The 13150-nt window shown below is 31.8% G+C and overlaps 1 protein-coding gene across 1 annotated transcript; it reads left to right on the top strand.

The window, feature by feature from the left end:
• Window positions 1-2342: 2342 nt before the first annotated feature.
• Window positions 2343-9645, top strand: LOC123657735 (angiotensin-converting enzyme-like). Its single transcript, XM_045593248.1, has 11 exons — window positions 2343-2560; window positions 3083-3250; window positions 4653-4740; window positions 4834-4974; window positions 5880-6056; window positions 6583-6680; window positions 6943-7231; window positions 7454-7610; window positions 7909-8085; window positions 8193-8306; window positions 8405-9645. The coding sequence occupies exons 1-11, from the start codon at window positions 2366-2368 to the stop codon at window positions 8958-8960; spliced, it is 2160 nt and encodes a 719-aa protein (XP_045449204.1). The 5' UTR covers window positions 2343-2365; the 3' UTR covers window positions 8961-9645.
• The last annotated feature ends 3505 nt before the right edge of the window (window positions 9646-13150 follow it).

The raw sequence follows: 13150 nt of genomic DNA, 5'->3' as shown, positions 1-13150 counted from the left end.
TTCCTCGATAAATGGGCTATCTAACGCTAAAAGAATTTTTCAAATCGGACGAGTAGTCTTACGCAAGCACTTTGAATTTTGGTATTGATTGATATAAATGTGATCTTATCCATGTGACATTAATTTGAATATAAGTAGGTGAACGTTTTAAGTACCAATAGTTTTTATCGTCGTTTACAAACTTATGTAAATCCCGTGTGCGCACCGTGCTATTGTGTTGAGTAACTTTTAAAATCATTCATTAAAAATAATTCAAAATATATAGGGTAGATTGATTATTTAGCTTTTCGATTAACGATCTATATCAATAACTAATCTTTCATCTTCGATACTGCTGACTACCTATTAGTTCTGATATGAAACCTATGAATCTTTATCGAAATATTACATACTAGCGACCCGCCCCGGCTTCGCACGGATGCAATGCTGATACTAAATATACTACAGAATGTCTTTATTTATAGTGTGAAGCTAGCTTATAGCATGGTTATTAATATAATAACAACAACATTCAAATATGTGTCGTTAGATTACACGTTTTTACAGAATGCTTTGAAGAAATAAAGGTTCACTGCTCGTTCCCCGTAGGTGATAGCGTGATAATATGTAGCCTATATGTTGACCCGACTTCTTAATAATGTTCGTGCCAAATTTGAAGTAAATCCAGGCAGTACTTCTTGAGTTCATCCCGTACATACATACAGACAAACAGACAAAAATTCTAAAAACTATATTTTTGGCTTCGGTATCGATTGTAGATCACACCCAAAGTATTATTTAAAAAAAATATTTAATGTGCAGTTTTGTTTTTCCTACCATTTTATTATGTGTATAGATAGTAAACAAAATTAGGAGCTAGATATTGTAAGTGGTGGATAAAAGTATAAGATGATAGAAACACTATAATTTAAAGAACATTTTGCTTTAACTGCATATTACATTTTAAATCGAACAAGAACAAAGTCAAAATAAGTAGCTGTTAAGTTTACTATTCATAAAAAGTTTTAGTATTTCCTGCTTCACTTAAATAGGAAATAAAATATTACTTTTCAGTGAGTAGTAAACTGAAAATTTAATTGAACCACACGGATGAGTAATTTAAGCACTCAAGTTAAATGAAGCTTAACTTTACGACGAATAAAGTAGCCGTACCTGAAGAAATTTATTACAAACTTTTATATGCGCATTAAATTTTGAAATTATTCAAAGTTCAAATATTTTTCTAAGTTAAATTAATTAATACACAGTTTTATGATAATAACACTATATTGATTTGTATTGTAACAAATTTACCTATACTATATACAAAGGACTTCGTCCGTAAGGGCTATCCTCGGATATTTATAAATTTCAATAATGTTGTAATGTTAATGGAAAGGAAAAAATATGTTCATTTTGGTTAAAATATGCAAACAAAAGACGCTGATTTCATAAATGCCTGCTCTTTAATTGTCTTTTTGCGTTGAGTTGAAGGGCTTTGGAATAAAGGAAGAGATATTATTAGAAATCTTTTCATTAACCATTGTATTTGTCATTTCAACAAAGACAACGCTTACTTTGAAGTGAAATATTTGGTAAAGTCAAAATGGGGACTGCTTAAGTTCTGAATCTTGTCATTTAAGATATACTTAAAACGTCTCGTATATTTATTTATTTTTCTAAATAAAGTGGATGTTTAGTTGTTTCTGTGTTTTTTTTTTCTTTATTTTTGAGTTAGTTATAGTAAGTTTGTTTTACCTTTTAAAATTTTCTCGCTTTCGTACTTTAGTTTGGTACTACTTCGCTGCTAGATTCTAGGATAAATAAACTTATAACTTCCTTAGTGCTCAGAATATTAAACTTCAGCCTGTAATATCCCACTACTGTGCAAAAGGCCTCTTTCCCCATGTAGGGGAAGGATCAGAGCCTAATCCACCACGCTCTGCTCCAATGCCGGTTGGCGGATATATTCCCTACTATGAGTAACGATCGCTATCAGGCGTAGATGATAACAACCGGGACCGACGGCTTAACGTGCTCTCCGAGGTACGACGGGGAGACCCAAGGGCACTGCACAAACACCCAGACCACTCAGAATATTACTCAGATTCAATTCTTCAGATATTATTTGTGCTAATATTGTAAACTTTTTGATGGAAGACAGGAGCTAGATGAAGAGATAAGTCTTGTTACTTTTTACGCTGTATGTAACAATTGAACCTTTAACGATTTAAATGTGTATTTAAATAGTTAGCTACTTACATATTTTTTTTCATCATAAAATTATCACAAAAACTTACATAAATAGTTTAAAATACAAACTAACTTTAGAATTATAAGCTTAGTATTGATATTAAATGTATTATTCTCTTTCTTTCACAGTACGATGCGGCCGAACTTTGCCCTGCTCTATATTTGTTTCTACGCTCTCCTGTCAAGTGGAACGTCAAGTGGTGACGACAGACGATGGCTGGTTTCGCTCGTGGACCTCGTGGAGTTTGACTACCAAGACCAGTGCGATCAAAGAGCTACAGCCGCTTGGGAAGAAATATTAGGTAGCAGCAAAGGGTTGTCTTTAAAGGTAATAACTAATAATTGTAACATAACATATTCATATACCATATATTCATAACCGCTATTTAAGCCTACAAGAAAAAAGAAATATTAAATAAATAAATAAAGAAATAAACATCTACACAATACACACACGGTCGTCTGTTCCTAAAGTAAGCAACTTAATGCTTGTGTTATAGGTAACAGCCAACTGGTATATAACTACATTTTTATCCGATAAACATACTTATAAATAATACATATATAAATATATAAATAAATATTTATATTACACCTAGACTCGGGGTGGGAATCGAACCCACAACCCTCGGAGCAGAAAGCAGAGTCACTACAAACTGCGCCAACGGGCTAGTCAAAAAATATTTGATGTGATATTCCTACAGTTTGTTACAGTATATTATAACAGTATGAGTGTTAAATTTAGGAATTACCTTACAATAAAACAATCACTAATCAATATCATTAGTTCAGATCATCATTTAATACAAATTATCAAATATAAGATATTTAAAATATTATTTTTATACAGTTAGAACGTGATAAAGGTTTCGGAATATTTGCGAGAAAGCAAAAAACAGACGTGGAGAGTGCGTTCACGACGCACGCGTTATCAGCCGATGATGACACGCTGCGGCGACGTGTCAAACTACTGCTGCAACCGGGGGACGCACTGCTCGACACACAGCAATGGATACGAGTAAGAAAAATATACTTAAAATACATTATACTTATATCGAAATTGGATTAAAATGAAAACGATATTAGAAATGAGCTTCACTGATCCCTGAGCGGTTTCGTTTTCACTGCTTACAGAAAATCAGTTTAGGATCCACTGTAAATCAGCGCTGTAGTTTAGTTCAGCTTGATTCTGAATACCCTAATGTTCGGTCACGCTACTGAAAAATTATTGTTATTGTTTCTGGATTAGTAATTTAAGTTATTTTTAAGAATTACTGTTACAAGTAATGATCAAAAATCAAATAATAATTATATTGTGTCTTTCTTACTTTCAAATTTGTAACTTATTAAATATTTTTTTTTTAATTTTTTTATTGAAGTGAAACTTCTTTAGTTAATCGTGATTGTACGACATTCTTCACGAGGTCGTGACCATCGTCGATAGAACAAATCGTAACGGCCTACCTTCCTACGACTTTTCAGAAGTTACACTTCTGTCATGTGTGAAATGCACACACACTTTATTAATTTCAATAAAATTACTGTTGCTAAAAATAAAATGTTAATCGTATAATTTTCCGCCTCAAACTAATTAACCAAACAATACATATATATCCGAATCAAGATAACATAATAAAGCTATTATATCAAGTAGCAAGAAAGGGTCACCGAATAATTCTAATTATATTTATTAATGGTAAAGGGAAGACCGAAATCCTTACGCCTGTCCAATTAGTCTACTTATATAATAATTATTTTAGCACATTTTCGTTCGAACAAAAATAATTGCGCAATCTAGTAATGAATTCAATGGTTCAACTTGTCGTACGAAACTTACATTTATATCTCAAGTCTGCTAAAAACTTCTATTCAAATATCTTTCAACCCCTAAAACTGTCCATTTAATCTTTAGAAGTAGAATCGCGTCACGCTATCAGAACACTCAAGACACAATATCTGTAAGTGCTTTCAGAACAGAAGCGCGAGTTTAATGGACCATACATTAAGGTGATTTCGCAACCTTTTTTTAACACATCACGGGTTGTAACTTTATTTCACACCCATTACTCTAATACGTATAATATAATCGTACTTTACCCTTTATAACATAAGAGATAATAATATAAGAAAAAACTCAAAAACTTTTCATAAGAGAGGTATATTTTTTGAACTTTTATACCTTTTATTTTTCACGTGATAGTAACGATCATGGTCATCACTTGTCCTATGATATCCGTAATGAATCAATAAAATATTATATGTTAAACAAATATATTTAAAATTAATTGTTTTTTTTTTATTTATAAATAAATTTTGAGAATTTGAAATTGTTCAATATGTTAAACATTTTTTTTATTAATAAATAAATTTTAGTGAATTTGAAACTATTCAATATCTTTAAAAACGTTTTTTTGTTTCAGCTGATGACGTTCGCTGATAATTCATTAAATCGGATACGAATGTCAAATGATTACGACTGCGGAGCGAACACTACCTGTACTTTGAGAGGTTAATATCAAACATAATATTTTCATAATAAAAGTAATACGATCTAGAAAATGTATGAAAATGAATTATATCACATTAAATCTTTCATCACAGAATTACACAACAGTTTCGCCCGAGAACAAGATGAAAGGATTTTACGACAAATGAAACTATCATGGGAGAGCCACCTACCCAATCTGCATGAATATTTAGAGAGCATTTTACCATTGCTGAGAAACGCCTCGAAGGAAAATCGTACGTATTTCATTTTTCTCTTAGGAAGTCATTATTTATTTCAATTCGAAAAAAAAAAAAAAATAAGATTTGAAACTTTTAAAACGTTAGAGACAGTTTTTAAAATTGTCGAATGGTTTTATTTACAAGTCAATCGAAGAATAACATTAACTATATCAAAAAACTTTCAGACAATGTATCAAAAAATTTGCAAAAAACAAACCTTCATATTCTGTTAAATGACTAATTTCGTACAGCTGCTTAAAAAAAAACATTGTCCAGATTTCCGGTATTTTATTTAAAGAAAATGAATTGTAATTGTAGGTACAATTAACAGCGCAGTTATAATTAACCAGTAATAATGTTAAATACTCGTTTTAAATAATTCACTGTAAAATTCACCGTGCGCATTATGTAGTCAGTGTTAATTTAATGAAATGAATTATGGCAAATATTATCAATTATTTTGTTATTAAAATTATATAAATTAATGTAATTCTATTTATTGCTTGCAAAAGCCATTTTTAAACTTGCACAAATGAACTGTTTTGAATATAATAAATCGCTTATTACTACCGCCAGGATCTACTGAAACATGTATAATCCGTATTAAGTCATAAAATATAAAACGACACAAAAGCTAAAGCTATTATATATTTGACAGTATTGTCTATCTTTTGTTTGACAAAAGATTAGAACCGAATTTATATTATTAAGGGTTTGTCTAGTTTGAGAAGTTACATTATTAAAAAAAGCTACGTTCATTAATAACTTTATGTTAGTAATAAAATTGGTCTGACTGTATCAAAATTGGGCAGAATGTTACTGTAATAATAATTAAAAATTTAATGATTTTGTCACCTTGAAATGACGTGTCTGAAATTTTATTCCAATAAATATAATCTCTATTTTTTATTTTGACATAGAATACGAGAGTGTCGAAGAGTACTGGGACGCTCTATGCGAACTAGAGGGTGCGTTATTAAGCGCTCGTGAACTCTGGCAAAGAATACGCCCTCTGTATGTGAAACTACAAAAATACACTTCGATGAAATTACGCGGGACGTCAACGATAGGGGAGCCTCTGCCAGTGCATTTACTTCGTAAGTTGTTTCAATATCTTTATCTTCCTTTAAATTCTTGTCATTTATTATAATTATATATTTATACTTACCATTTCGGAGATTGATTAGTATAAGCCAGTTATTTGATATTTTTAGCATATTAATCGATAGTAAACTAGTTTTAACTTCATTTTATTTTTTTGGTAAGATATAAGGTCAATAATGAATTTTTATTCTAGTGGTTTACTCTCTTTTTAGAGTCTGAAGTTGACTTTTTGATAAATACTTCCTTGATTTGAAAAGTACTTCCTTAATTTGTCTTAACAACAAATATTTCAAAGTAATTAAGAAGTAATAAGTTAATCCTCTTAAGTGAGTCTGCTTATGATCCTGCTACTCAAGTACCCAAACATCAAGTTAAATTAATTTTCGCTGACACAATTTAACAATTCTGAAAATCGTATCTCCCAAATCCCTTGATTAAATCCAACATTTTGTTCGGTTGCTATAATCGAATTAAGAGTCAAAATGAGGGTATGGCTACTAAATGAAGTTGTATTTACAGAATCTCTCACGGGAGAAGATTGGTCGAATCTAATCGAAAAGTTATTGCCGAAGCATCACGATATTTATCAGAAAGTTCACGCTAATTTACAGTTGAAGGTAAAGTTTGCTGCACGTGTAGTATTTAAATGATAATAATCTGTGATATTTCGAATATAAATTGCATGAATCAGATTAAACATTATCGTGGTCTAATATAAATCTTATATATTATTTTACTAATTAAGAAATCTCATATATAGAGAAATAACTTTGAAACAATTTTCATGGTCATTACCAAGCTTTAAAGATAAATAAAATCAAATAAACTTAACTAATACTTTAGAAATTTTCAAGATTAAATTTTTTGCTTCTATTTTAGGATATTGGAGGCTTAAAGGCTTTTAAGCAAGCAAATAATGTACTGAATCAGCTAAATTTTGGTGAAATTCCTGAAGAAATACTGTCGGAATCCGTATTTAATGGTACCTGTCCGCCAACGATAGTAGACTGGTGTCAACCAAACAAAGTTAGATTTGTTTCCTGCAAAGACGTCAGTATTCAAAACTACATGGACGCCCATGAAACAGCCATGAAAATAAAATATAAACTAATAACAGCCTTACATAGTAATAATACCTATATTTTAAGGGAAGCTCCTAGATACTCAGGTATGTTATTTAAATCTGGAACATTAACTGACAAATTTGAAAACTTATTTTTAATATACTATTGGGCGTTCTGGCACACTTTTAGAATTTGTTTACAATGTAATGACAATAAAAGTTAAAGAATGGTCAAGAATAGTTGTACTATTTGGTTGGAAAATATTTTAAATACTTCAAGAATCAATTGAAAAACACAGTAATGAATTTCCCAATTTTTTTTTGCAGCTGTATACGAAGCGGTACCTGGATTCGTATCGTTACTGTCCTTGAATCCTCACACATTAGATCGAGCGGGATTGTATCCGTTGGAAAGGTTTAACTACAATCCGAACTACCATCGTCTCGTTTTACAGCTTATAATAGCCTTGAGAGACTTACCTAAGTGAGTACTCACTTATAATTTCTGAGTTATAATAATTTTAGTATGTATAATATAGTTTGTTGAAATATTTTTGATTTTGTGTACATGGTAGGCAACATTATTACCAATAGTGAATGGTTTTGATAAATGACCACACAGTGTATCACAGCACAGAAACTCAGAATGATGAACGAAAAACACAAAATATCCTCTTAATAATAGATGTAATGACAATGAAAGCTTAAAAAAAACATTGGTTACATTTAAATCAAAATCTAACTTAACTAAAATATATGTCTACCCTTATATTTCCTTGTAGGTTAAATTATTACATAGCGGCTGATTTATGGAGATTAGATGTATTGATGGGCAAAATTCCTTATCCAAAGATAGAGGAAAGTTGGAGAGAATTTAGGAAAAACTTTTCTCTGATTGAATCATCGAATGTTGATATTATAGGAGATCCCTACATTTTATTAAATAAACCATATACTGGGTAAGAAATATATTGAAATTTAACATCCAAAATTACAATTGGGTTATAATTATAATAACTTATTTTCTATATATTTATTTATTTATTTAACTTATTTTCTGTTACAGAAAATTTCTAGGAATTATATTGAAGTATCAAATTTATCAGTCTTTTGCTGAAGAACTAATATCAGACGATGCTGATTTAATCAAACATGTTGCTGAAAATAATCAACGCTTATTGTAAGTATAAATAAATAAAAAATATTATTATTAACCACTTAGGTAGTCGGTACTTGGTTAATTACAAGGAAAACCTTACATTTTTTTTTCTTTTTCAGTGATGTTATGATGCAGGGATATGTGTACTCATGGCCTGAAATGATCAGTGATTTATTAGCGAAACGTGAAAATGGACTAGAAGACACGGGACTTACAGATTACTTTAGGCTTCTAGATGAATATTTGGATAACCAATTAGATCCAACTAACGAGAACATGGCTGAAGATTACGTTGATCCACCGGTCGAACCGCACGAAAACGAAATACCCGACAATATCGAAACGCCACTCAAACAAAACAAAGACGACAGCCGCGACAAACATCACAAGAAAACACACGATGATATACAAGAAAACATAATTGAAACTGATGAAGAAAGTAATTCAAAGTACGAAACATCAACAGTTGGAGTTTTAGAAATTAAGAATCCAGTTGCGGTTGGAGATACAAATGATATCGATAACCCTAAAGTAGCTTCGTATCACGTGTATTGGTGGATAGGTGTGGCCGTTGCAATCGTTGTTATTGTGATATTGGTAGGGGTAATAGCGAGAAAACGAAGAAATCACAGAAAACAACTAGAAAGACAGAGGAGGCAGAACACACGAGCTTGATTCGAAGAGTATCGGTTCTAGAATCGGAACCGATACTTGATGTTAGTGAGATTGTGCCAATAAAAGAACTAACGAAACTGTTGTGTGTTTGACGTTGTTTAGTTCGAGACGAACGTTGTTTGAAGTGAACTTATTTATTCTTCTCTATGGTGCTGTATCCCTTATAGATTCCGTTTCAAACGTTGCATTTATGTTATTTACGTGTGTGTGTTCGTCTGTATCGTTTGCAACTGTAATATAGTCGTAGATAGAAGATGAAAAATATTTTTGTACATATCACAATTTGAGGTTTAGTATAACGATGGTTACCAAGTGTCTACGATAGTTTATATTATAGTTAGATGTAATTCGCCGTGCCTTAAGCGTTTCAATTTCTTATAAGTAATATAAAAAGAAATGATCAAATTTGTAATAAATATGATAAGATAATTTTATAAACCTCTACGAGTATGAACTCTTCTCTCAGACCAAGCTCTTATATGTGTTTACGCATGTCTTCAAGTTTTGATGTTATCAAATGTTTTATTGTTAATGAAATAACCGAGTATTTAATTGTGGATTGGTATATTTTTAATCTAGTACATTTTATTTATTGTATTACTAACGGTAATGTTAGTAAAGCATGGTATTGTAAAAATGTGTCAAATTTTAAACAAATGAATCGAAAATAAATGTTCGAAACATACCTTTGTGTTTTTTTTTACGTTATCTACATGAGAATAAATGAATTTTAATTTTTGCTTGATTGAAAAACAATTTGACTAATATTTTGATTTGATTTTAATTCCTTTTTTCCGTTTTTATTCGAAAAATGAAATGGAATTTATTCAATCTTATTAAAGAAAATGTAATAAATCTTTACTAACAACTGTTAAATGCATGACACTTAATGTTTTGTCTTGACCAATCAAGATGGAAAATAGGAAATAAACAAAAACCTACTTTATATATTTTGGTAAATGTACTTTAGACTATTCTTCGCTAGCATAAATAACACTCCTAAGAATCATGGAATACTAACAGATTAATAATTACTAACCGAACGTTACGTACTAAAACTAAGCTATTATTATAAAACTCTTATTTTATTAACCGACTTCAAAAAAGGAGGAGGTTACTCAATTCGACCGTATATTAATTTTTAACTGACTTCCAAAAAAGGAGGAGGTTCTCAATTCGACTGTATTTTTTTTTTATGTATGTTACATCAGAACTTTTGACCGGGTAGACCGATTTCGACAAATTTTGTTTTAATCGAAAGGTGGTGTGTGCCAATTGGTCCCATTTAAATTCATTTGAGATCTAACAACTACTTTTCGAGTTATATCTAATAATGCGTTTTTACTTGACGCTTTTTTCGTCGACCTACGTTCTATTATACCGCATAACTTTCTACTGGATGTACCGATTTTGATAATTCTTTTTTCGTTGGAAAGAAGATATCCCTTGTTTAATACTATGATAAGGAAACTAGGATCTGATGATGGGATCCTAGAGAAATCGAGGGAAACTCTTGAAAATCCGCAATAACTTTTTACTGGGTGTACCGATTTTGATAATTATTTTTTTGTTGGAAAGGGAATATCCCAAGTTTGGTACCATGATAAGGAAACTAGGATCTGATGATGGGATCCTAGAGAAATCGAGGGAAACTCTTGAAAATCCGCAATAACTTTTTACTGGGTGTACCGATTTTGATAATTATTTTTTTATTGGAAAGGGAATATCCCAAGTTTGGTACCATGATAAGGAAACCAGGATCTGATCATGGGATCCCAGAGAAATCGAGGGAAACTCTTGAAAATCCGCAATAACTTTTTACTGGGTGTACCGATTTTGATAATTTTTAATTTAATCAAAAGCTGGTGTTTATCATGTGGTCACATATAAATTTTATCGAGATTTGATAACTGCTTTTTGAGTAATCTTTGATAACGCGTAGTTACTTGACTATTTTTTCGTCGATCTACGTTGTACTACTTCGATGTAATTGAAGTCGTTTTTTTTTTTTCGTTTGCGAGCTAACACAATTATTTTAATGTATGTTCGGGGATAACTTCGTCGTTTATGAACCGATTTTGATCATTTTTTTTTTGTTGGAAAATAGATATCCCAGGTCTGGTACTATGGTAAGGAAACCAGGATCTGATGATGGAATCCCAGAGAAATCAAGGGAAAATCCTTGAAAATGCGCATAACATTTTACTGGGTGTACCGATTTTGATAATTTGTAATTTAATCGAAAGCCGATGCTTATCATGTGGTCACATTTAAATTTTATCGAGATCTAATTACAACTTTTAAGTAATCTTTGATAATACGTATTTACTTGACTATTTTTTCGTCTACCTACATTGTATTACTTGTCGATTTATTTGAAGTCGGTTTTTTTCGATTGCCAGCTAAACATAATTATAGAAAAAACATTCAAATTTATTAACAAATTCTACTGTGTGGCTACGGTACTAAAGAATTTAGCCACCCCCTCTCTTCCCGTGGGTGTCGTAAGAGGCGACTAAGGGATATCACAGTTTCACTACCACCTTGGAACTTAAAAAGCCGACCGGTGGCGGGATAACCATCCAACTGCTGGAATACACAGGCCGAAAACGAGCAGCAGCGTCTTCGGTGCGACAAAGCCAGTCCTGTGGTCACCAACCCGCCTGCCCAGCGTGGTGACTATGGGCAAAACACATGAGTTCACGTTATTTTTGGCGTAAACTTGTGGAGGCCTATGTCCAGCAGTGGACTGTATAGGCTGTAATGAAGAACAAATTCTACGCCTGCACTCTTACGTTTAGGAGGAATTGCTATAATATTCTAACAGGCGGTCCATGAACAATAAAAACAAATAATATTATTATATATAAAAAAAAAAAAAAATACACAATTAGCGGTTTGGCCACTGTTTTAGTTTTAAAATATTTTTTTGTTGTCTTTGTTCTACTCATAATAACACATGTACTTAAATCAACAACAATGTATTCTATGATGAGGGCGAGAGTTTTGAGTTGTATGATATAACTATTGAATAAATTTAATTTGAATTTGAAAACTTTTCATTCTCATGCATCCCGTGAGTTGAAATTTAATTTTTGTTGAAATAGGTAACAATTACAATCTATTCTTTTCCTGAGTGACACCGTAATAATATACCTATGCCTAAGTCATTCAAACCTTTCTCTACAAACGTAGCAAATGCACTTACTAGCATGTTAACTAAGTTCCATAGATCTACTGAATAAAACTCTTAGAAATATAAACTTTTTAACATTAGCGTTTATTGTACTAAATACAGATAATTATATTAATACTCTTTATTGCCCAACACTAAAATACTAGATCGTTCAATAAGTCCCGAGACTAACCTGGAAATGGCGCATATATTAAAAACTCTTTTGATTTTTAAAAAGTACTGGCTATCAATACAAGAATATGTGTCAAATTTTTAAAAATGGAACAATAAAATTATTGATTTTGAAACATTTAAGTGACGCTACGGTTGTAATTTCGATACAATGGAAGAAAACGAGTTTCGCGTGTTGATAAAACATTGTTTTTTAATAGGGAAAAATACCGTTGAAGCACAGCAATGGCTTATAAAATGTTATGCAGGATCAGCTCCCTCTAAAGCAACCATTTGTCGGTGGTATGCCGACTTCAAACGCGGTCGCATGGACACCAATGATGGGGAACGCTCAGGTCGTCCAAATGAAGCAGTGACTCAACAAAATATTAACCAAGTCCTCAAAATCGTATTGGAAGATCGGAAGGTAAAAGTGCGAGAGATAGCCGAGATAGTGAAGATTTCAGCTGGTAGTGTTTTCACTATTTTACATAAAAGTTTGGCCATGAAAAAGCTTTTTTCTAAGTGGGTGCCGCGTTTGCTTACAACTAATCAAAAGGAACAACGTATCAATGATTCAGAGCGATGTTTGGCGCTGATAAATCATAATAAAAAGGATTTTTTACGTCGGTATGTAACAATGGACGAAACCTGGATATACCATTTCACTCCGGAATCTAATCGGCAGGCAGCGGAGTGGAGAGCGGCTGTTGAAAGCCGCCCGAAGCGTCCAAAGACTCAGAAATCGGCCGGTAAGGTTATGGCGTCTATATTTTGGGATGCGCATGGAATACTTTTCACCGACTACCTTGAAAAGGGGCAAAATATAAATAGTGACTATTAC

This window comes from Melitaea cinxia, chromosome 11 (assembly GCF_905220565.1).
Source record: "Melitaea cinxia chromosome 11, ilMelCinx1.1, whole genome shotgun sequence".
NCBI classification, from domain to species: domain Eukaryota; kingdom Metazoa; phylum Arthropoda; class Insecta; order Lepidoptera; family Nymphalidae; genus Melitaea; species Melitaea cinxia.
Note: the sequence above shows the minus strand (reverse complement) of the source record. Positions and strands in the feature narration are given on the sequence as shown.